The following is a 21,537-nucleotide window of genomic DNA, read 5'->3' on the forward strand; positions in this document are numbered from 1 at the left end:
TAGCCCAATCGCTTACAAACTGGTAATACAAATCATGAGCTCAACACCTCATACCATTGGACATGAAGAACAATAAGGCACGGATAGAATCATGGAAGTAGACCTGGGGAGAGTGAGGAAGCTTCCACTACCATTCATGTCGATGGCCGATGCTAGGCTAGCTACTTAAGCTGAATAGTTGGCTGCCGTCATTTTTGAAGGTGGCGACCCACTTACGGCCCCATTTTTACAACTAACCAGTCAGGTGCCACATTAAAGGTTGCCACAAATTATATTGTCCATGTGCATTGGCTGATTTCCCAGCCAATCCACATACCTGGTGGTGGCGACCAACTTGGAGACTAATTGATGCTAACCGCCCAATTCTGACCCTCTGGATAGGATAGCTCCTCTGACATACTCACCAACTGATAGAAATCATTCCTCAATGCCTGTTGCACACTGTTTCTGTCACTGCGGTCCTCTGATGCATGTTCTGTGACCAACATATTTGACATGTTTCTGCCATATAGCCTAGATCAGTGTTTTTCAACCACTTATCTAGGCTATAGAGGCTATAGTGTGCCGTGAGAGATCATCAGGTGTGCCGCAGAAAATTACCCAAATGTCACTCACTGGTCCAGAAAAGCAACTGTTGCATCAAAGAATGTATAACCACATGCTCTCATTGATTGTATGATTGCATTTGTGGTATGCAGGCATTGTACAACGGGGGGCCCCATTTCCAGTATTCACAGAATCATCACATATCCAGTTTATAACAACAATTAAATTAGATATAGTCACCTACAAATGAAACAGAGGGCGCTTGTTTTATTGAGCAGGTCTTGCATAGAAGCCATAACAAGGCCATATCTGTGTATTATTTGAAATTTTAGGCTATGGTATGTTTATTTTTTCTTCACACAGGATGTTAGTGTGCCGTGGGACATTTTAAGTGTCAAAAGTGCCGTGGCACAAAAAAGCATGAAAAACACTGGCCGATAATGATAATGATGTTGAAAATAACGTGTCACAGAGACAGGATCATTATTTGTCTGAGTTTCCTGTCGGAGTAAATCTGTGGTGCACTGTGCGATGTCCGTCTTGGCCCATTTCTGCGCAGGAGTTTTTTTTTCCAAGTTCAAGCTGGGTTCTGTGAACTGAATTTAATTGATAAATGTTAATTAAAGATGATGAAGTCACCTGTGTCTGTGATAGCTCTAATATCTTTACTGGAGCTGATAAAACCTAATGTACAACAAAATTTCAACATGTTTGTCTTAATACATCTATGAAATTTTATCCATATTGAACAAAATGATGAATGGAGAGGGAGCAAGAAGCTGCAACATAATTCCTTCAAATTTGCTTTATTCAATACACAACTTATTTATTAAAGGTGTTCTAAGTGATGTTATGCGGTTTCTAAGCTAAAATATTTTTTGTCACATACAGCAAACATCACCATCCGCTAGCTGCCTATGCCCCGAATACACTGTAAAAAAAAAAAAAACATGGTCTCTGTGGACAGCCCAGGCTCCAAAAGCGGCAACAAAAACAACTTGTTCCAGCTTGGGGGGCATTCCAAGTACATTTAGTGACAAACCTAGGTAAGTTAACTTGGTGTCCTCCTACAACAAGAGCCCTATGGCATTGTTTTGTTAGGAGAATGAAACCACAGCTCTTCTATTAGGAGGTTTATCCCTTACTATGAGTTAACTTACCCAGGTTTGTCACTAAACCACGTACTTGGAATAGCCTCCTGGACCATAAAAACATAACAAACTGTTCCAGCCAATCACCGACGAGATGTTGCATTTAGAAGAGTTTCAATTGCACAGGAGGGAGGGGGAGGGAGTAGCGAGCTAGCTCTCTGAGGTAGGACCAAGTCACTGTTTGGCAAGTCACAAGTAAGTCCCAAGTCTTAGCAGTCAAGTCCAAATCAAGTCCCAAGTAAATACAGAGAAGGGTAAGTCGAGTCCAAGTCCAAGTCACATCAAAGCCAAGTCGAGTCCAAGTCCAAGTCCCAATCTTTTCAAGTCCTGAACAAGTCATCAGGTACTCTTCATTTAATAATGCCATTATTAGACTATCGATCATAATTTTAGCACTTCCATCTAATCCACAGTATTTTTTTATAAATACATATTAAAATATGTTCAAAGTTTCTGTCTTCTGTAATCTTTTACGACATATGCATGCGCATACCCGTGTAATATACACATGTGCATACCTGAGTAATCTGTACAAAACGGATAGCTACATGACACTCAGCACAGCTGCAAATATATATATTGTTTTTCCAAATTGCAGAGCCCACTATAAGGATGAGTAATAATTTGACTGGCATTTCACTGCGCTAGGCCACAGATTTGCCTGCAAACAATGTATTAGGCTGTCTGCCAGTGGCGACTCATAAGGGAAGCCAAGGTCAACACTTTTATATTATTTAAAAGATAATAATGACACAGTAATTTTGTTTTAAAGTATTCATTTCTTAAGAAATACTACACATTTGATGCTGTTTATCTCATTTGTAAATGGTGCACTGTCACTTTAAGCCCATTGTGTGCCACTCTCCACACTTTCTCATAATGCATATAGCCTATGGCTAGTCCACAAACTTAAACATTGTTTGTGCCACATGTATAGCACAATATTAACAATGATAAGCATGATATTAAAGTTGGCACAAACAGCTTTCATTCCTTTGGAAAGAGAAGCATGTATGACATGATGCTTGCTTGACATTTTCTGTTTGCAATTAAAAGTGAATTATGAGCCTGGTAGCCAGTAGCCACCAAGCTAGCTAAGTGAAATGCTTTTCAATCGGCATATCATGTGCTTCATGTAAATAAATGATTGAAGACTTCAAGACTCACCAGTTCCATTACACAAAGGCAAAGACAATTCTTCATATTCTTGTCCACTTTCCAAATCACAGTGAGTGCAGCTAGTATGTCTTAGTGACCTGGATCTTATAGTTTATAACAGTATAGGCTAGTGAGAACCGGGTAAATTCATAATCTCCTCTAATCAGTATTTGTTGCCTTCACGATTTTTTTTTTATCGTTTCTTATATTTAAAAGAAGATATCGATCATCATCAACAATGACAAGCCAGCTGGAACCTACTCGTTTTCTCTCCCTCTCGTGCGTGCTTAGATGTGTTCTCAATTAAATACAGTAGGCTAGCATAAGTTCAATTTGGATCTTAATGGAGAGGACTCGTATCATCTATGTAACATGCTGTTGGTGCATTTTGACATTAAACGTTCTCTAACAAGAGTGCAAATCAGTTTGCAGTAAAGCTACTAGTTATTGGCTAAATGTTGGTCCTTCCTCTGTCTCTTGGTGCCCTACACACAGTGTGTAACGCGTGTGGGGGTAGCGGCAGCACTGAACTGTGCTCTGGCCGCTTGTCTCCGCTATTTTTTTATTTTTAGTCGTGGAGGGAAAGCGTCTCTGGGGTGACTGGTCCACGATCAGAACATTTCGTTTTTGATTCGAGACATGTCAAGTCATCACAAGTCAAAGAGGCAAAGTCCGAGTCAAGTATCGAGTGAATAGAATTCAAGTCCAAGTCGAGTCCCAAGTCTTGCCGAATTTTATCAAGTCAAGTCTGAAGTCATTAAAATCATGACTTGAGTCTGACTTGAGTCCAAGTCATGTGACTCGAGTCCACATGTCTGGATGTTACCCAACATCACTTAGAGCACCTTTAAAGTTAATTTACAATAATGAAACTTCTTGTATTGGCATTAACTTACATACTGGTGCTGTAGCCTACTATTCGACTTATTCAGGCGGCGGCCATTGTGTAAACCAAAATGAGGCTACAGCAAAGATGGTTGATTACGAAGATACTTCCTGAGAGGCCATTTCCTGTCCCCGGTAATGTATGCAAATAGGGTAGCAGTAGTACACGCCCCACACAAGGGTGCACTATCCCCCATTTATGCAGTGATCGGGCACCCAATTTCCCAGAATTTGTCAAAGCCTTATTTTTCTGAGCAATGGATGCACATTTCGGACACGGTATCATGATCTCCAAACCCTCCTCCCCATTTCAAGAGAATGTTGTGACAGTATGACCCTCCAGTTGGGAGAAAATCAACATTAATGAAGGTGTACACCAAGTTTGTTTTGTACTCCGGCTTATGTCTGGCGTGGAACCGAGTCTTTCAAACGTCAGTCATACGTTAGTGACACGCCCCTGTGCAGGCGGGGACTGAACCAGAGCCAGTCTCTGACTGAAACACTTTGCCCTCATAGACATGAACTAGGACGACCCATCTTGCTATGCATTAATTATCTTTGGCTACAGGGTATAATGATCATTAATGCATTTTCGCCACCGACTGGGGAATACATAGAACTCAATAATCCTATGGTTTGTGTACCCTGTAGCCTCGTTTTGGTTTACAATGGCCTCCACCTAAATAAGGCAACTAGGGCCTATATGCCACCAGTGAGTAAATATAGGCTAAACTAAGATTATATCATTGACATAAAATTGTAAATGCCGAAAACAAAAATGTCAATAATAAATTTGCAGTGTTGATGTTTCAATCACTGTGATTGAATCTTTAGAAGTTCTACTCAAAAGGTTTTACACTGGTTTGACATTTTTCCTGATTGAATGACACAGTGTACAATGGTGTGGGCTTTGTTTTCTTTCGTTTGGTGGTGTGTAGATCTACCAGGGTCTGGATTTTCCAGGCTAGTGTAGAGGTGCAATCCTATCAGCAACATAGGTGCAATCCTGAACATTTTGCTAAAAAATGTATTCCCATCGATTTGATCAGGCTCGGAAAAAATGCGAACAATGGCAAAAAGCAAACAATGGCAAATGCCTTTTCCCAAACAGTCTTCGGTACATCAATACACCACTGTTAGCATTAAATCAAACATTTTGCAAAGTGTTATCCGTCTTGAACTCACCCAAGGTTACTTGGTTGGAGCATGAGCTCCGTGTTGTCTCGAACGCTGCAATAGTGCGCAGCTTCCGTGTTTTGCGTAGTAGCCTACGGTAGCCTACAACGTCCATACACGACGTCAAACTGCTTCCCACTGTATGCAGGGACGATTCAAATTCAGAGGTGCAAATGGCAAAGTCAAACGTAATTGCTCTCCTGACCATTTATTTTCAGCGTGTTTGATTGCATAGGCTAAATAGATGCGTGAATTGCTAGGATATAGCCTACACAATCTATCAGTGAGGTGACGTAGGTTGTTGTTTTAGTATCAAGAAAATGAGGACAAACGTGACATTTCTGACGTACGTTTGGAAATGCACATCAAAATATGTCACGTTGAATAACAGTCACACTCGTCACTCTTGCAAAACCATAGTTAGACCACACTGTGTTAGTACTAGTCGGTCTAGTGAGAAAAAATGGTTGAAGCCATCGGGATCTGATACAGGAATAAAGGTATACAACAGCCTAACCAAACAGAAAGAGCCACTTATATTGGCTGATGAGGGGATCGCCAAATGGTATGTATGTAGCTTAATGTGTAAGAAAATCTGACCCCATTAAGTTTTCGATTGACGTGTTGCTGTTCCTGCATTTATCATGTACATGTTGTACTTTGAAGGTACTCCTGTGGACCTACTGTGTACGACCATGCGCATCTTGGACATGCGTGGTAATGATTCGCCCTTTGCACTATACCAAAACAAAACACTCTGATAATGTTCACAAGTGCTGGTGTTTTTCATTACGTACCCTAATCATGTGTGGGAAACTGTTGTTGACTATAGTTAAACATTATAACCTGTCTGAATCTATTTATGACTGTCTTTCTTCATAGCTCCTATGTTAGATTTGACATTCTGCAAAGGATTCTGTCAAAAGTTTTTGGAATAAATGTTATCCACGTCATGGTCATCACTGATATTGATGATAAAATCATAAGGAGAAGTGCAGAGGTAAGCTACTAAGAAGTCTGTTGGGCAAGTTAATTGTTTAATAGAGCTGAACTTTAACCTACCTAAAAGAGCACTCCGTTCGAACTGCCCAAGCTCATTTCCAGCTATATTCATGGCACAGCAAATGACCTGACTGAAGCTTCTAAAACATCCCCCACCTTTGGAGGTCTGGTATGGACTCTTAGACCTCAAGTCCTGTAAGTTGTGATGGGCCCTCCATGTATCAGACTTCCCACACAGCTCGCTTGGATTGAGATGTGGGGAGTTTGGACTGAAATCATGCAAGGCCTTTACACCGTCTCGGTTTATTACAATACAGTAATTCTCAAGCATCAGCCTCTGTGTGCACTGCAGTTTCCCTTTTTCACCTGCCCACTGGAGCTGCCTTTGGATTCCACCAGGCAAAACACTTTTGTATGCAGACTTGAATATAAGGAGCAGACACAACTCTTGCACTAACATCCACATGATGTAAAAGAAAATGTGATTCATCAGACCAGGCCTATTGCAGCAGGTGCTTTTCAGGGTGCACAGAGATCAGTATGGGTCAATTAGACCCTTGTGAAAGTCTCTCACATCCTAACACTACCCATTTGCCATGCCTCCAACACATCACTTCGAGGACAAACAGTTGATTTGCTGCCTAGTATATTCCACCCACAGGTATATTCCGTCCCCGCTCGTCACCAGCTCCCTCTCAGCAGCCGCCCTCAGGCTGCACTTTCCGCTGCGTGTCACCGCGGCACTGCTCCTCTCCTGGCGGGGCCCTAAGTGGCCTTTTCAACCGTCGACACTGTACCAAGCACCGGGGTTCGAGGGGGGTCAGATGAAGCTGCACCAACGCCACTCCGCTCCGTCGATTCACAGACCAGGACAGACAGGCACCGACTCCGCAGCAACCGGACCGCGCTGAGCTCTCCCGCTGCAGCTACCGTCTTCGGCGTCCCTCCTCGTGTTGCCTCCTCGCAGAGCCGACCTGCTCTGCTCCCGGCCCGTTCCACTCCCTCGCGGCCTAAGCGAAGGCACGAGATGGCCATGTTATCGAACTCCACACAACAAACTCTTTTTTTTTTTTTTTTTTTTTTTTTTTGAAGGCGCCGGCCAACTAGAACGGGCGCCCACACAGCACGGTGCCTCTCACACGCACCCAAAAGTTTTAAAGTTCAGAGGGCCATTCCGTCGAAGCTGCCCCACCGTCGTGAGTTCGCTGCCCCCAGCGCCTCTGCCAACCGTCCGTCGTCCAGGAACCTCTTCCTCGCCGCTCTCCCTCGGCTCTGCTCACGCGTCGCGGCCACCGCCAGCTTCAGCCTCGAACTGCCCGGCGCGGAGTCACTGCCCAGGCCAGCGTCGTCTTCTCCGCGAACGCTTCTTCAGGCCCCTCTTCCGGCAAGATCTCCTCCCAGGTCCAGACGACAGCACCTCTCCTCCGTCGGCAGTAGCGATAGAAGGCCTCAAGCTTTTTAGCAGCCCTTACAAGGGCTCTCCCCAGATCCTCTTGCGTTGGCCTCCACCCAGTGGTGAGGTCTCCCACTCCCAGCTTCTCTCGCTGAGCGGAGGCCATGTTCGAAAGTCACTTCTGCAGTCTTCTGCAATCCATTCTAATCCATTTGGCTACATTTTATTAACCTGACTCTCGCCAGATGAATTTTGTTCCGCCTAGCTCCACTCACATCCATCTGGGATTGGTTCCGTTGAGAGTGATTTCGGCACCAGATTGTATGGTAGAGCCAATCAGGGCCTTAGGCGGGAGTTTCATAGATGTGGCGTAAGCGTAGAAGCGACTGTGAGATTGTTCTCAGTGTCGCGGGTTGGCCGATGTGAGTGGTTGAAGTATACGTCAATAGATGACGGACAAGTAGCTTATCAATCATATGCAAGGATTTTTTGATAAGGCCCAGCCTTCTGAAGCACCACTCCAATGGATCGATCCCAGATGGATGAGTGGAGCTAGGCGGAACGAAATTCATCTGGCGAGAGTCAGGTTAACATGTTATGTCAGATTCAACAAATTGCTTGTCATGGTTCTCTAGCTGTCTGTTCTGTTTGGGCGCTGAAAAACAAAACTCTGACCTTGCTTTTAAAACAGGAAACACAGCTTGATTGGGCTGATCCATACACTACTAAAAGGGTTCAACACAGCAGGATGTGTATTTAAACAGAGGATGTGTGTTTAAACTGAGGATGTGTATTTAAACAGAGGCAGTGTGGTTAAACTGAGGCTAGGTGTGTTTAAACTGAGGATGTGTGTTTAAATTGAGGATGTGTGTTTACACTGAGGATGTGTGTTTGAACTGAGGATGTGTGTTTAAATTGAGGATGTGTGTTTACACTGAGGATGTGTGTTTAAACTGAGGCTAGATGTTTTTAAACTGAGGATGTGCGTTTAAACCGAGGCAGTGTGTTTAAACTGAGGCTAGATGTGTTTAAACTGAGGATGTGCGTTTAAACCGAGGCAGTGTGTTTAAACTGAGGCTAGATGTGTTTAAACTGAGGATGTGCGTTTAAACCGAGGCAGTGTGTTTAAACCGAGGCAGTGTGTTTAAACCGAGGCAGTGTGTTTAAACCGAGGCAGTGTGTTTAAATTGAGGCTAGATGTGTTTAAACCGAGGCAGTGTGTTTAAACCGAGGCAGTGTGTTTAAACTGAGGCTAGATGTGTTTAAACCGAGGCAGTGTGTTTAAACCGAGGCAGTGTGTTTAAACTGAGGCTAGATGTGTTTAAACTGAGGCTGTGTTGATTTACAGGAGAACATCTCTCCCACCGTGCTTGCCAGAATGTATGAGGAGGACTTCAAACAGGACATGTTATCCATGAAGGTAAATACCTTAGTAGGCACCTAGTTTGCAAATACTCCATAATAAGGACAAGTTTGTATGGCATTGGGTTTAATGTGTTCCTATGCATGAAGAAATTCTAAACATAACTGATCATGTTTTCCCGGTGTCTGTCACCTGTTACTAGTCGTAGGACTTTCCCCTCAAATACAGCAGATTGTTTAGATTTAGAAGGTAATAGATTGCTAAAGCACCAAAATCAGGTTAAAGGTAGACTATGCAAGATTTTCACCTTAATATAACCTTTACGAAGCCAATTTGATGGTAAACAAACTTGTAATAGGGGAATCGTTCACCTAGCATAGCCATTCAGCATAGCCGTAGCAAGAGAGAACCAGCCATGCAACTTCAAGAATAGTCGACCCAAAGACATCTCGCGAGAATCGTGAAACATTACCTTGTCAGTAGTTATAGCTCTTTGGCTGTTGTTAATCCTTCGCCTCCACAACAAAAGCATTTTCATTGTGTGCAGGGGGAACAAGTCGCGAGAAGTAGGCTATTTACAATGGCAGAGTAAAATATAAATATATTGCGACTCTAGGGGGAGCTCTACAGTCTCTAATACCTTAGAACATTACTTATTTAATCTAATATTATTAGATAATACTTTTGAAATGTTGTGCTCCTAGGTTATTCCTCCTGTTGTTTATATGCGTGTGACTGAGAACATTGCCCATATTGTGGCATTCATCGAACGCATCATACAAAATGGACATGCCTACGCAACAGCGAGTGGTGAGTCCTGTCAGACCAAATTGATCACACTGTGGTTGAAAGAATCCCAAAATGTTGCATTATCCCAACATTTCATTTTTGTTGTTGTTTGTACAGGAGATGTTTACTTCGATGTGGGTTCTATAGGTCACCGCTATGGCAAACTTATGAACCTAGGAGACACAGTTGGAGAATCAGGTATTTCTTTGATTTTCTTTCAGTGTTTTGGCTGAAACTGGATTTGATACTGTGGAAGTTCACCTTGGCAGTGCCATCTATCTGTATGTACAGTATGTCTATATCTCTGTCCATTCTTTGCATATCTCTCAAATGGGTGTCAGACCAACTTCAGAATTGGCAGGCATCTTCCCAAGGGCTCAATTGAGAGCAGTGTTGAGTGTAGCTTGACATTGTTTGGATTAGAAATGTGAAATATGTTGCTAAAAGAATGATTTATCGGCTCGATCGGTGTAGGCTAGGCTTTCCAGGGGCCTCTCACAGTCTTAGACCAATGCCCGCGGGCCGTGTCAGCTTGGCTAGTTTATAGTATTTAAAGTGAGAGTTTGAGGTTAACATAGAATGTCTTTAACTAGAGGAGATGTTATATATGACTCTCATGTGTGTACAGAGGGGACAAATAAACGGGATATCAGGGACTTCGCACTATGGAAGGCATCTAAACCGCAAGAGCCTTTCTGGGAGTCACCATGGGGACCTGGAAGGCCCGGGTGGCACATTGAATGTTCCACTGTTGCTAGGTAGGTTATCGATATCAAACATCACATCTTTTAAACTCTAAAGTACTGTATGTAGGGCTACAAATTTAAGTGCAATTATGGCTGAACAGATTAATGAGATGATTTTAAGAAGTCATCTTGTTTTACTTTTGGGGTTCTAACTACAGCTGTGATAAATATATCTGTTTGAATAAGTATATAAAAGTTTGCACAATCGAGCTCCATTTCAATGACGTTTCTAGCTTTATGCTCTTCTTCGGACTGTATTGTCTTCTACAGTAAACAATAGAAAGTTGGCATAAATAGTTTGCATAGCTCACAGTAGCTTTATATGTACACACGGTTGCTATATTTTTATATTTATTTTATTTTTTCAGCTCTGTATTTGGGAGTCAGCTGGACATCCATTCGGGAGGAATCGATCTCGCCTTCCCTCACCATGAGAATGAGATTGCCCAGTGTGAGGCTCATCATCTGTGCCAACAGTGGGGCAACTACTTTCTGCACTCCGGTACTTGCATCAGCCTTTACATTTAAGAGGGATAGTGCACGCTGAATTTGATCAGTTAGCTTTGAGCCACAGTATGCTACTTCAGATGTAGACAAGTATTACTTATCAATCATACAAAACAAATGCGGAGATGAAAATGGTTATATGAAAGTTTGCATGTGCACATTTGCCCTTGTCTTACCATGAATATTAAAGGAGTCATGTCGTAGGAAGCCATTTTTTCTTGTTGGCTGTGATATAAGATAGGTTAATGTGATTATATAAGTAAGTATAAGTATAAGCATATATACTCTTTTGATCCCGTGAAGGAAATTTGGTCTGTGCATTTATCCCAATCCGTGAAATAGTGAAACACACTCAGCACACAGTGAGGTGAAGCACACACTAATCCCGACGCAACAGCGCAATCAGAGTGATCCCAATCATGTCTGTAAATTTCAAAATATTGAAATGAAAACTCAGCTGCAATATCAGCTTATTTTGTGCTACAGTATAGGTATTTCAGAGCATGTAAGAAAATCATAACACAATCATGAAATCATGAGATATTTTTTTCAATAAGTATCTAGGGAATGTTATGACATAATTAAAATGCATGGTATGACTTTAAATACTGTTAATTATGGTAATAAACAAACAAACTAACTAAAGCAACCATTTTTTGTGCCTTCCAGGTCATCTTCATTTAAAAGGAGGTGTAGAGAAGATGTCAAAGTCTTTGAAGAATTATATAACTATTAAGGTAAGGCATTTAGCACTTGCATAAAACAGAACAGCTGTGCTCTTCTCATTAAATAATTTTTTTTTTTGTCTTTTTGTGAGATTTCTAAAGTGGGAAATAATTCATCAAGCAAAAAATAAGAAGTTGAGACAATGTAAAAGTGGTTAGTTAAAGGAGAATTCCGGTGTGATATTGACCTAAAGTGTGTTGAAACATCCAAAAATAATTCCGTGGAAATGCATGGATTCCAGTTGCTGCTACTGGAAGAAACTGGAATCCATCCATTTCCACTGAATTATTTTTGGAATCTGATCCCTTATCATACCTGTTCATTCTTACTTGTCGCTCGACTTATCGTGACTAAATTCAAGATGGCTGCAAACGCTAAACTTCGTGAAGATACTGTCTGCATAAATAGTCTTGTAAGTAAACTACCAGTGCTTTTTCAAAGTTCTCAATGTCTCGTTTTAAATGTCAGGGCCCTCGGAAGTCTACCAATGAAGTGTGGAGATACATTGAGCCTCGTAAATGGTGTAAAACAGTGATTTATTTGCATGGTTAGCCCGATGCCGAAGCACCACCATTGAAAAAGCTGTTGGTAGCATCGGCTAACTAGCGCCAGATTTTGGAGTGCAGGGGACAAGCCGAGATGGGCTATGAGACATACGTTCACACTCGGTATCATGTTTCAACACACTTTAGGTCAACATCACACCGGAATTCTCCTTTAAAGGTTTTTCACATACTGTAGATCTCCGTTTCTCAAAGTCACCGAAAAAAAACCCGAAAAACAATCTACCTAGCTCAAGTTGCAGCTGCCAGGTAGAGAAGCCAGGCAGCTACAGTGCTACACTCTGGGGGCATGAACATGGGGCAGCTACAGTGCTACACTCTGGGGGCATGAACAGGGGGCAGCTACAACGCTACACTCTGGAGACATGAACATGGGGCAGCTACAGTGCTACACTCTGGGGGCACGATTTTAAAGATGCCCTTAGAGTGTAGCACTGTAGCTGCTTTTTCTTGTACCGGCAGGACTCATGACCTCGAGAAACGGAGATATATGTGAAAAATGGCCAGAGTTCTCCTTTAAGGACTGCAAAACATTAATAAACATGGCAGCATGCTTCCAACTGCACCAAAGCACACAGTCATATGCAATAGTGGTTTATAACATTATAACATGTTGTAGATAGGAGGGATGTCTTGAAGGACAGAAAACTGGAGCCTATACTGATATGGCCAAGAGCACGAGACGCCTTGACTCACACATGATTGCATTAGGAGATGGAGAGGCACCTCTTGGTGTGGCTGTGACGCCTTGACGCATAAACTAGTACATCTGTATCTTACTGTTTGATTTTGCACATGTAATGTGCTCAACATATTTAGTGTCTGGCTTTAGCTGAATACATGGCCTGAATTAGTGAGACTAACCCCCGTGCTCACATTTTTAGGTGCATGTGAGATACATTTGAATTCTACAAGATCAAAACACATTAATACACATGTCTTATCTGTCTACATACAGGATTTTCTACAGTCCTATACAGCAAATGAATTTCGTGTGTTCTGTCTCTTAACAAAATACAGATCAGGTAAGTTAAATTACACATAAGCTAACACAAACTTGAGTTCAAAATCCAGGTCTTTCCAGATATAGTCCATGTAAATTCAGTCTGTCCAACCTGAGTGAGTGTAGGCAGCCATTTTATCTCAATAATCCCACTGGCAACCTGACTCTGTAAGAATATCATCCATTCACTATCTGTCTCAGCCATAGCCACATACTCTGCTTATGAATCAATTATGAGACAATAAAAGCTTACCTCTGTGATGGCACCTCATAGGATGAGAATGTGAATAAAAGGTTTGTATGTTTGTTTGTGTATTTTCTACAGGAATAGAGTACAGTGATGAAAGCATGAATGAAGCACGCAGTTCAATGGCCACAATCTCTTCTTTTACCCATAATGCTCAGGCTTACATTCTGGGCCATTTGTTGTGCCAACCTATAGAGGAGACAGTGCTTTGGGAGAGGTACACTTTCCAATACCTATTTCCTGATATTTCTTGTTTTCCCAAACAACTTTGTGCACAGTCTAATCAGTAATTACGTAACGGATAATGGACAACACGACGTTCGGGTATCAGAGATATAATGCACTCCGAAGTGTAACGGCTGCGCGTCGTGGCCACATTGCCACCTCGAATGTGCATTATTTTTCTGATACCTTAACGCTGTGTTGTCCATTTCATTCCCTTGCATCATAGTCTGTCTGTTCTCTCTTGAAATGCTACCATGCTCAGAAACGTTCTAATGAGGAGACACAGCACTCAAAAAATCCTCCATAGAAATGCATAGGGCTAGTTTGTAATGCCAATATGGCAGTTGTCTACACATATCCCGCCCCTTCCGCAGCAAAAAAATCGACATTTGAATACATTGTGCCAATCATGTGGTGTGTTGTGAATACATTGTGTCAATCATGTGTTGTGATCTTGCTGCTGGAGCAAGGTTGGTGTAGTGTAGCCTTGCACACGCGCATTTCGGGCGAAATAGATGCCCGATAAGTGCCCAAAAAGCGTTACAATCCATCCATACACAAAACAAAATACCAGTCCTGTAGGTTTAAGTAAACACATTTCCTCATTGAATGCAGTATGATTGCTAATCTTACGGTACAAGAAGACACTTTCCATAATTCTATATTCCCTCCCTATTTTTAAGGCTAGCTTCTACGCAAACCATTGTGCGGGCTGCTTTGGCTGATGATTTTGACACACCAAGAGCAGTGGATGCCATCATGAACCTTATTCACCAATGCAACTCCCAGCTTCAGACTGTCTCTAAGGTAACCTCCTGACCAACACTTCATGCATGTCTCACTGTGAATAGCAGTTTATTTTCCGAGTGACATGACCTGTCTGATGAACATTCTACACAGGCTACAGACTAAGGGCCATGTGCAAGTGGGAGAATATGGCCCTAAGTGAATAGTCATTTTTATCCTCACTGGCTGAACTTGTAATTGTTTAAATATGACCAAATTCAGATTTAATGTGCTTCAGGATTGATGCAGGTTTTATAAATGTGTCATGTACCCATCCTTCCAATAAAATCTTCTTACTTAAGAGCAGGATACGGGACTGCAATCTGGTGGATTTAAATTGTTAAAATATTATATCATATATTGAAATGGTATGTATTTTTTTTTCTATGGTAAGACTGCAGGACTGTCAAGGAGTCCAGCTGTGTTTGGGGCCGTACTCTCCTACATTAGGGAAACAATGGAGGTATTTGGAGTTGACCTGCTGGACAGAAAGGTATGAGCTTTGCTTGCACAATGTCTTCCCTAAAGCGTGATGATCAGGGTTGTTATGTACAGCCATGCAGTGATATGACAATAGATAATAGATACTACAAAATTTCCCAGAGAGGTTGTCATTAGCAAAAAAGCATCATCATAATCAGGTGTATTCTTTCCCCTGTTCCATAGGTCTCTAGCAGTGAAGATAGCTCCAGAGTCCTTGAGAATGTGGTGGAACAGTTGGTGCATTTCCGCAGAGAAATACGCAACTTTGCTCTCGAGCCTGTTGCTGGTGGCTCGTCTGGTACGCCGAACAAGAAGAAGCGGTTACATCCAGATCGGTTACCTCTGCTGACAGCATGCGATGCCTTACGGAACGACCTGACTCCATTAGGGGTTCATATCAAAGTAAGCGTCTGTACCTTCAATTCACTGACAGACATTATTGCCTCTAATAATTGCCCTGATATTCAGAAAGACTTTGAAATCGATAACATATACGGAGAGTTTTGAGGGACTTTGATGTAACAAGTACCAGTAGGCTGAGTTTCATACTTTTAAGAAACCAGGATGTGGTTAATGTTGGTGCACATAATTAGCTTGTGACCAAGAAATAGATTTGCTTCAGTATCTGATTGATGTTTATTCTTTCTTTCCAAATGTGTCTAAAATCGGTGGAGGCACCCCTCCATCCTTCCAACATTAATAACTTGGGGTGTTTTGCTCTCATTATAGGACAGAGGCACCACCTCCACTTGGGAGATCACACAGTTAAGAAGAGGCAAGGAAGAGAAAAAATAGCTGTCTATTGCTTGTGAACGCGTTTTAACAAATCTTGTGTTATGTTGGGGTGATGTACATAACAGCAACAGATGACTGTAGTAGTTGTCTTTTTCCTGTGTCTATGATGTTGTTGGGACAGCCGTTTAGTGAAACAGTGTTTTTCCGGTCCAATAAACTATTTGTGTCATTAAACTACAAGTATATATACTCTTTTGATCCCATGAGGGAAATTTGGTCTCTGCATTTATCCCAATCCGTGAATTAGTGAAACACACTCGGCACACAGTGAGGTGAAGCACACACTAATCCCGGCGCAGTCAGCTGCCTGCAACAACAGCGGCGCTCAGGGAGCAGTGAGGGGTTAGGTGCCTTGCTCAAGGGCACTTCAGCCATGCCTACTGGTCGGGGTTCGAACCGGCAACAATGGCTGCTTCACCAAACCGTCAGGTTATGGATTCCTAGTACCTTTCTCTCTCACACGGTCCCAACCATAGACATAATGGAGAGTAGACGCCGCATCGACCGCTACTGCCTACTGGCGCTGAAGAGCCATGGGGGCCGCCGTCTTGGATCGGTCCCCCACTCCACTCAGTGTAATCTGTTTGGCCGGTGCAATGAGCCGTCAGCGCATTTAATTAATCATACCTCACTGAATACCGAACTGATTTTCAGTTTGTTTTGCTGCAAAGGTCATACATGTAGCTGATACAGGACACATAGTTCGGCGTATTTTAATATTCATAGTGGGCTTTCACAGTAATAGAATATTCTGATATATGATATAAAGTGACCAGACGTCCGAGATCAAAACTGGGAACATAATCCCCGAAAAAAGGGGACATTTCTAGTGTGACCATAAATCTGATGGAAAAAACCTAATGCTGTGTCTTCAAAAACAAAACAGGGACAGAGGTATTTTTTTTCCTGTATTTAGCCAGGGACAGGCAATCAGATATGGGGACTGTCCCCTGAAACCAGGGACGTCTGTTCACTATGATTGTGATGTAGGCTACGAAAGGCATTTTGCAAATCACACACTATAATAGAACAGAATAGAATAGAATTCTTTAATTTTATTGCACAGAATACAACGAAACTGGATGGCAGTCCTCTTGGTGCTGATAAAAAAAAATAGAGTTCTAAAATATATTTCTAAAATAATATAAGACAATACAAAACATACATGTCCAGCTGTTGACAGACAGCCCCCCCTCTCTAGCCTCCCGTTATCCCCACATACATTCATATAAATATGATAGAGAAGCAGAAACAGATAGTGGCAGTAAATTCAGATATTTTAATAAGTTGAAGAAACAATACATGATTATATTAGAGTCTACTTGAAGCTTTTTATATTTGCCTCTCTGTCACACACACACACACACACACACACACACTGTACTACCACATTCTTCTGCAACCATCTCCTCCCTGCCCTTGACATTTAGCAGCCACCCTCCCAACACACACACACACACACACACGAAAGCTTTGAATGAGGACCGTTTTGTAGAGCTTTTCTCGTGCTCCCTTTCTGCAGTTCAAGAGAGGGGAGTTTGGCAATGTGGTGCAGCCTTATCTTGAGAAACACAGACACAACCAATGACAAGCCAAACTGTCTCCTCAATGTGTTCCCCAAGCAGAAAAACATCCTCCGTTCCAACCTTCCCATACGATGTGTGTGACTGTCAACACTTTAGGAGATTAAAAAAGCAAGATAATAAAATCAAACCTTCACTGTGCCTTGTGTTGGAATCACTAGGCCGCCGTTGTTTTTCAGGGCTAGAAGGTGGTAGCTCTTGTCAAATGAAGATGGTTCAGCATCTCTGACCAAGCTCGCACGGCACATATCACAGGACAGCTTTCATAGAATCTGCCGGACTACAAACCCTGCTATGTAGACCAAAACATTTTCCACCAGACCATTAAACCGAGTGGGGAGATAACTGTGGTCACACACAAAGGGCCGAAATGTTGGCCAATGGAGATAGGTGCTCTTCAGCAGAGGACATCTCCACAGCAGACAGGGACACAGTGCTGTCTTGGGCCGCCACATTGCTTGCCTCACCAGGCGAGACACCACACCGAACCTTCAGACGGCGGAAGATGGTCTGGAACTGGCGTGCCGATGGATTCCAGCCGCCTTGTATGGAAAACATGCACACAATACATACATTACTCACAAGACATAACAAAGATATTCATTAGGTATATTTTCAGAATTTATTGTAATTAAAAGCACACCAACCCTACCTGACGCTCTGATTGAATTAAATAGGAGCTCCAAGTGACCCTGGTGGAACCTGTAGGTGAGCATACCACTGAACTTGGAGCAGTTCAGGAATCCGACAAATCTGATGACCGACAAAGTTTTATTACTCTGATCATGGCGAAACAAGACACCCCAAGAAAGCACCATGTCATTTTGTTCAATTCAAAGCAGTAAAGTGAATTTTTCATCACATCCATCGGCAATGTGTAATCACCCATTCTTGAGTGCCTTCCTTGGTACCTTCATTGACAACCTTCGGTAATGATGTTCTTTAAATCCCCCAAAAGACTCTTCACCGCCGTCTTTGCCCTCTTTTCTCTGGCCACAGCATTCTTTTTCTCTCGCTCCAGACTTTCCACTCTTGCCAAGGCTTCATTGAGTCTGCTCTTAAGAGCGCTAGGAGAAGCAGGCAAGGCATAGCCATGATCCTAGTAGAAAGAGAGATGAACATGAGTAATGTTTCACTTTGACACCACTAGTTTATGGCCCACATTTTATAGTTATCACCTATCAAAGCCACTGCCAGCACTGTGTATTTGTGTGTGTGTGTGTGTGTGTGTGTCAGGAATGCATGTTCAACGTGTCTTTAATTGTGTGTATAGGTTTATTTGTGAGTGTTTAATATGAGTGGCAGGAAATAAGTGAGATTTTAATATGTCCAGGAACGTTATGATATGATGTTTAAAGTAGAAATATTCACATCGTTAGGCTGAGGTTGTGGGTGTGAGGTTGCCATTTCTTGGGAATCCTGAGAGGCAACGGGCAGCCTTTCTTTAGCTCTTCTGTAGGTAGATGTAGCCCTGCCCTTTTCCAACAAAAATGAAGAAGCATAATGCATAATACAATATATATAAAGGGATAAGTATTTCACCCTGCCCTGTGATTGATAATATTTACATTTATGAATGCTAATAGCCGTATGATGATACACCTACTCTTTTGAGGCGAACCGGGAAGCTGAAGACGGATGGAATAACACCATCTCGAAGTCGGACAGTCTGACCCGTCCTATCAAAATCGCCCTGCTTAAAATGCTGAGAGCAAAGCACTGATGAAGCACTTGCAGTGAATCCTTCTCTCCTCAAAGCCACTTCCCACTTTTTCCTCACATCTTTGTCCTTGGGAAACCTTCAAAATTAAAACAGACGATTTGGGAGTCTACACAAAAACATTTCACAAAGGAGGTCAAGCTTCCCTTACAAAAATGAAGTGTTTGCCGCAGATTTGCAGCAAACTTGTGGGTGATAAAATTAGTTCACTACAATATATTGCCAGACGTTTGCCAATGTTGTCCAGCAATAATGGCAAACTTCAAGTAAACTTCTGGTTACAAACCTAATTTGTATATTACATTGCTGCAAATTTGCTACAACATTGCCAAAAGTTAATCACAACTGTTTGCCAGAAACTTAATTTGCATGTGAAAATATGACCTTGCGGCAACTGTTCGCCAGAAACCTGACATTTCTGTAAGGGTTATTTTCTTCCGTCACACATTTCTTAGAACCTTTCCTCAACAAAACTCTAAAAATATTTTGATGCATATCTGTTGATAATAAACCAAAGTTGCTGAAATTGTGAATAAGCTTGTTTGCAAATCATTCTACAGTCAGATGTTCTGTTGCCTTTAAGCAAGTGGGGTGGGTATGAGACATGATAGGGTGAATTACATGTAAACTAGATGTACCGCCGAGCGGTACAAAATTTGAGCGCCGCCCAGTCCAGCACATTTTTTCCACAAAAAATAAATCACGCTGAAAGGCCTATATGATTCTAACTGTCTCACTAAATTGCATTATCCACACTCAATTCTCACTGGTATCTGCTAGACAACAAGTACCAAAACATGATTAGTTCATAGATTTCACATGTAAAATTAATTTTATACAACCCCACCCCCATGCCTGTTCATAATTCTGAGAAATTCTTGAATTGTGTGCATGTACATGTTTATGTGTGTGTGTGTGTGTGTGTGTGTGTGTGTGCGTGCTTGTGTGTTTGCCTGCGTATGTGTGTTTGTGCATGTGCATGCATGCGTACATATGTCTACTGTGTGAGTATGTGTCATACGTATGATTACTGTGAATGTATGTGTGTGCATGTGTATCTGTTTATGCACATGTGTGCACATGGAATGGGTTAACATGACCCCTGGAGGCAAACATACGGAAAAAAGTGGTCATCCTAGGCCCTACGGTTCTCAAGATATTCACAGAAAACTGTGTCTGCCCTACCCTCATTTCGGGGGGTCCAGTACAGCGGGGGGGCTACACAGATCAAAACAAAAAACGATGGTTCCATGCTATCCATGTGGGGTTACATGCCCACCAAGTTTCGTGTACCCCAGTCTTTCAGTGTCCCGGGAATCCTTGTTGGTGTACGGTCACTAAATGTACACATAAATTATTTTATTGTAAGGCCCCCCCATGAACGAAAGTTCACAAAACTTGGCATGCATTCGGAGGGTGTCATAATGATCCTACACTTTCAATTTCGTGCAGTTTTGACCATGTCAGCCAGAGATATTGTGGTGAAAACACCTCATGTTTTGCTTTTTAATTTTTAACTAGGTGGCGCTATACATGAAATAAGTGGTAATGGGATGGGTTGACATGGCCCCTTAAGACCAACATACAAAAAAAAGGTGGACCTCCTAGGCCCTACGGTTCTCGAGATATTCACAGAAAACTGTCTTCGGCCACCTTCAGGCCAGTTGGTGTATAGTAACATAAATTAATTTATTGTGTGGCCCCCCATGAACGGAATTCCACGAAACTTGGCGTGCATTCAAAGGGTGTCATAATGATCCTACACTTCCAATTTCGTGCAGTTTTGACTATGTTAGGTCACAGATACCTGCGATTACAACACCTCATTTTTACTTTTTTGTATTTAACTAGGTGGCGCTATACATGAAATGAGTGGTTATGGAATGGGTTGACATGGCCCCTTGAGATCAACATACAAAAAAAAATGGTCCTCCTAAACCTTACGGTTCTCGAGATATTCACAGAAAACTGGTGCAGTCCAGCGGGGGGGCTACAGATTAAAACGAAAAACGATGGTTCCATGCTATCCATGTGGGGTTACATGCCCACCAAGTTTCGTCTACCCCGGTCTTTCAGGGTCCCTGGAATCCTTGACGGAAATTTGGGACATGCGAAAAAAAAATCTGACTAAACCGCTTCGCTGCGCGGCGATCCTAATAATACCAGAGAATGTCTAATAAACGGGCTCTGATTATACACAGTGCTGGGAAAGCTGTGCCACTTAAATTCGCTGGCCAATGTTATAGGCCTACCAGTAATAGTTGTTTTATTTCTACAATAACATTGTGTCAGTTGTAATTTAAGTCAGTGTTACTGTTATGGAATATGACTTGATCAAGTGTCTGAATTCATAGCCGTCTGGGTGAACACCAGTTCAGTTCAGTAGTCTAGAACTAATATAAGAGATCTTTGCTAGTTCTCAACTCTCTGGTAATATTCTATTCACAAAATACAACGAATACGGTAATGTTAAATCTTACTTGTGAAAAGTAATCCCCCGAGCCCTGTTGGCGATGGTACGCCGATTTGAGCAGGAATGTGCTGCACAGTGCTCTGGCATCTTGCTTCTTCTTCTTCTTCTGCTACGCAACTAGGACGAGAAAATGTCTAATAGAATGTCTAATCAAAGAGTATAGAAGTTACTCTTTGGTCTAATAGGAAACGGACTCTGCTCATAGACAGTAAAAGCA

At 42.2% G+C, this 21,537-nt stretch overlaps 2 protein-coding genes and 1 long non-coding RNA gene across 7 annotated transcripts; 1 reads left to right on the forward strand and 2 right to left on the reverse strand.

The window, feature by feature from the left end:
- Positions 1-889: 889 nt before the first annotated feature.
- LOC125288194 lies at positions 890-5,601 on the reverse strand. Its single transcript, XR_007192464.1, has 3 exons — positions 5,517-5,601; positions 4,926-5,054; positions 890-1,142 (listed from the first exon to the last, which is right to left on the reverse strand). It is a non-coding gene; the product is annotated as an uncharacterized LOC125288194 (long non-coding RNA).
- Positions 5,049-15,734, forward strand: cars2 (cysteinyl-tRNA synthetase 2, mitochondrial). 2 transcript variants are annotated; one of them, XM_048234348.1, is made up of 15 exons: positions 5,049-5,481; positions 5,583-5,633; positions 5,799-5,916; positions 8,660-8,731; positions 9,379-9,484; positions 9,581-9,661; positions 10,092-10,221; positions 10,578-10,711; positions 11,386-11,453; positions 12,964-13,030; positions 13,334-13,472; positions 14,164-14,287; positions 14,661-14,759; positions 14,933-15,151; positions 15,479-15,734. In XM_048234348.1, the coding sequence occupies exons 1-15, from the start codon at positions 5,237-5,239 to the stop codon at positions 15,542-15,544; spliced, it is 1,719 nt and encodes a 572-aa protein (XP_048090305.1). In that variant the 5' UTR covers positions 5,049-5,236; the 3' UTR covers positions 15,545-15,734. The 2 variants fall into 2 exon arrangements, with proteins under 2 accessions (XP_048090305.1, XP_048090306.1); XM_048234349.1 differs by lacking the exon at positions 5,799-5,916 and having other exon boundaries at positions 5,343-5,481.
- An 846-nt stretch (positions 15,735-16,580) lies between these two features.
- On the reverse strand, positions 16,581-21,517 carry LOC125288522 (THAP domain-containing protein 6-like). Of its 4 annotated transcripts, none has more exons than XM_048234958.1 (6): positions 21,328-21,517; positions 18,734-18,926; positions 18,499-18,603; positions 18,039-18,226; positions 17,780-17,829; positions 16,581-17,669 (listed from the first exon to the last, which is right to left on the reverse strand). In XM_048234958.1, the coding sequence occupies exons 1-4, from the start codon at positions 21,405-21,407 to the stop codon at positions 18,041-18,043; spliced, it is 564 nt and encodes a 187-aa protein (XP_048090915.1). In that variant the 5' UTR covers positions 21,408-21,517; the 3' UTR covers positions 16,581-17,669; positions 17,780-17,829; positions 18,039-18,040. The 4 variants fall into 4 exon arrangements, with proteins under 4 accessions (XP_048090915.1, XP_048090914.1, XP_048090913.1 ...); XM_048234957.1 differs by having other exon boundaries at positions 17,780-17,880; XM_048234956.1 differs by having other exon boundaries at positions 17,780-17,880; positions 18,013-18,226.
- Between the last annotated feature and the right edge of the window lie 20 nt (positions 21,518-21,537).

Source organism: Alosa alosa, chromosome 23 (genome assembly GCF_017589495.1).
Source record: "Alosa alosa isolate M-15738 ecotype Scorff River chromosome 23, AALO_Geno_1.1, whole genome shotgun sequence".
Lineage (NCBI taxonomy): Eukaryota > Metazoa > Chordata > Actinopteri > Clupeiformes > Clupeidae > Alosa > Alosa alosa.

Coding starts and splice junctions, on each gene's coding strand:
- cars2 (XM_048234348.1), top strand. CDS start 5,237: ATGAGGACAAACGTGACATTTCTGACGTACGTTTGGAAATGCACATCA. Junction 10,712..11,385: donor CAACTACTTTCTGCACTCCG/GTACTTGCATCA, acceptor TGTGCCTTCCAG/GTCATCTTCATTTAAAAGGA. Junction 14,288..14,660: donor AGCTTCAGACTGTCTCTAAG/GTAACCTCCTGA, acceptor TTCTATGGTAAG/ACTGCAGGACTGTCAAGGAG.
- LOC125288522 (XM_048234958.1), bottom strand. CDS start 21,407: ATGCCAGAGCACTGTGCAGCACATTCCTGCTCAAATCGGCGTACCATC. Junction 18,927..21,327: donor CGGGGGATTACTTTTCACAA/GTAAGATTTAAC, acceptor TTAATTTTGAAG/GTTTCCCAAGGACAAAGATG. Junction 18,604..18,733: donor TCCCGGTTCGCCTCAAAAGA/GTAGGTGTATCA, acceptor TTGTTGGAAAAG/GGCAGGGCTACATCTACCTA.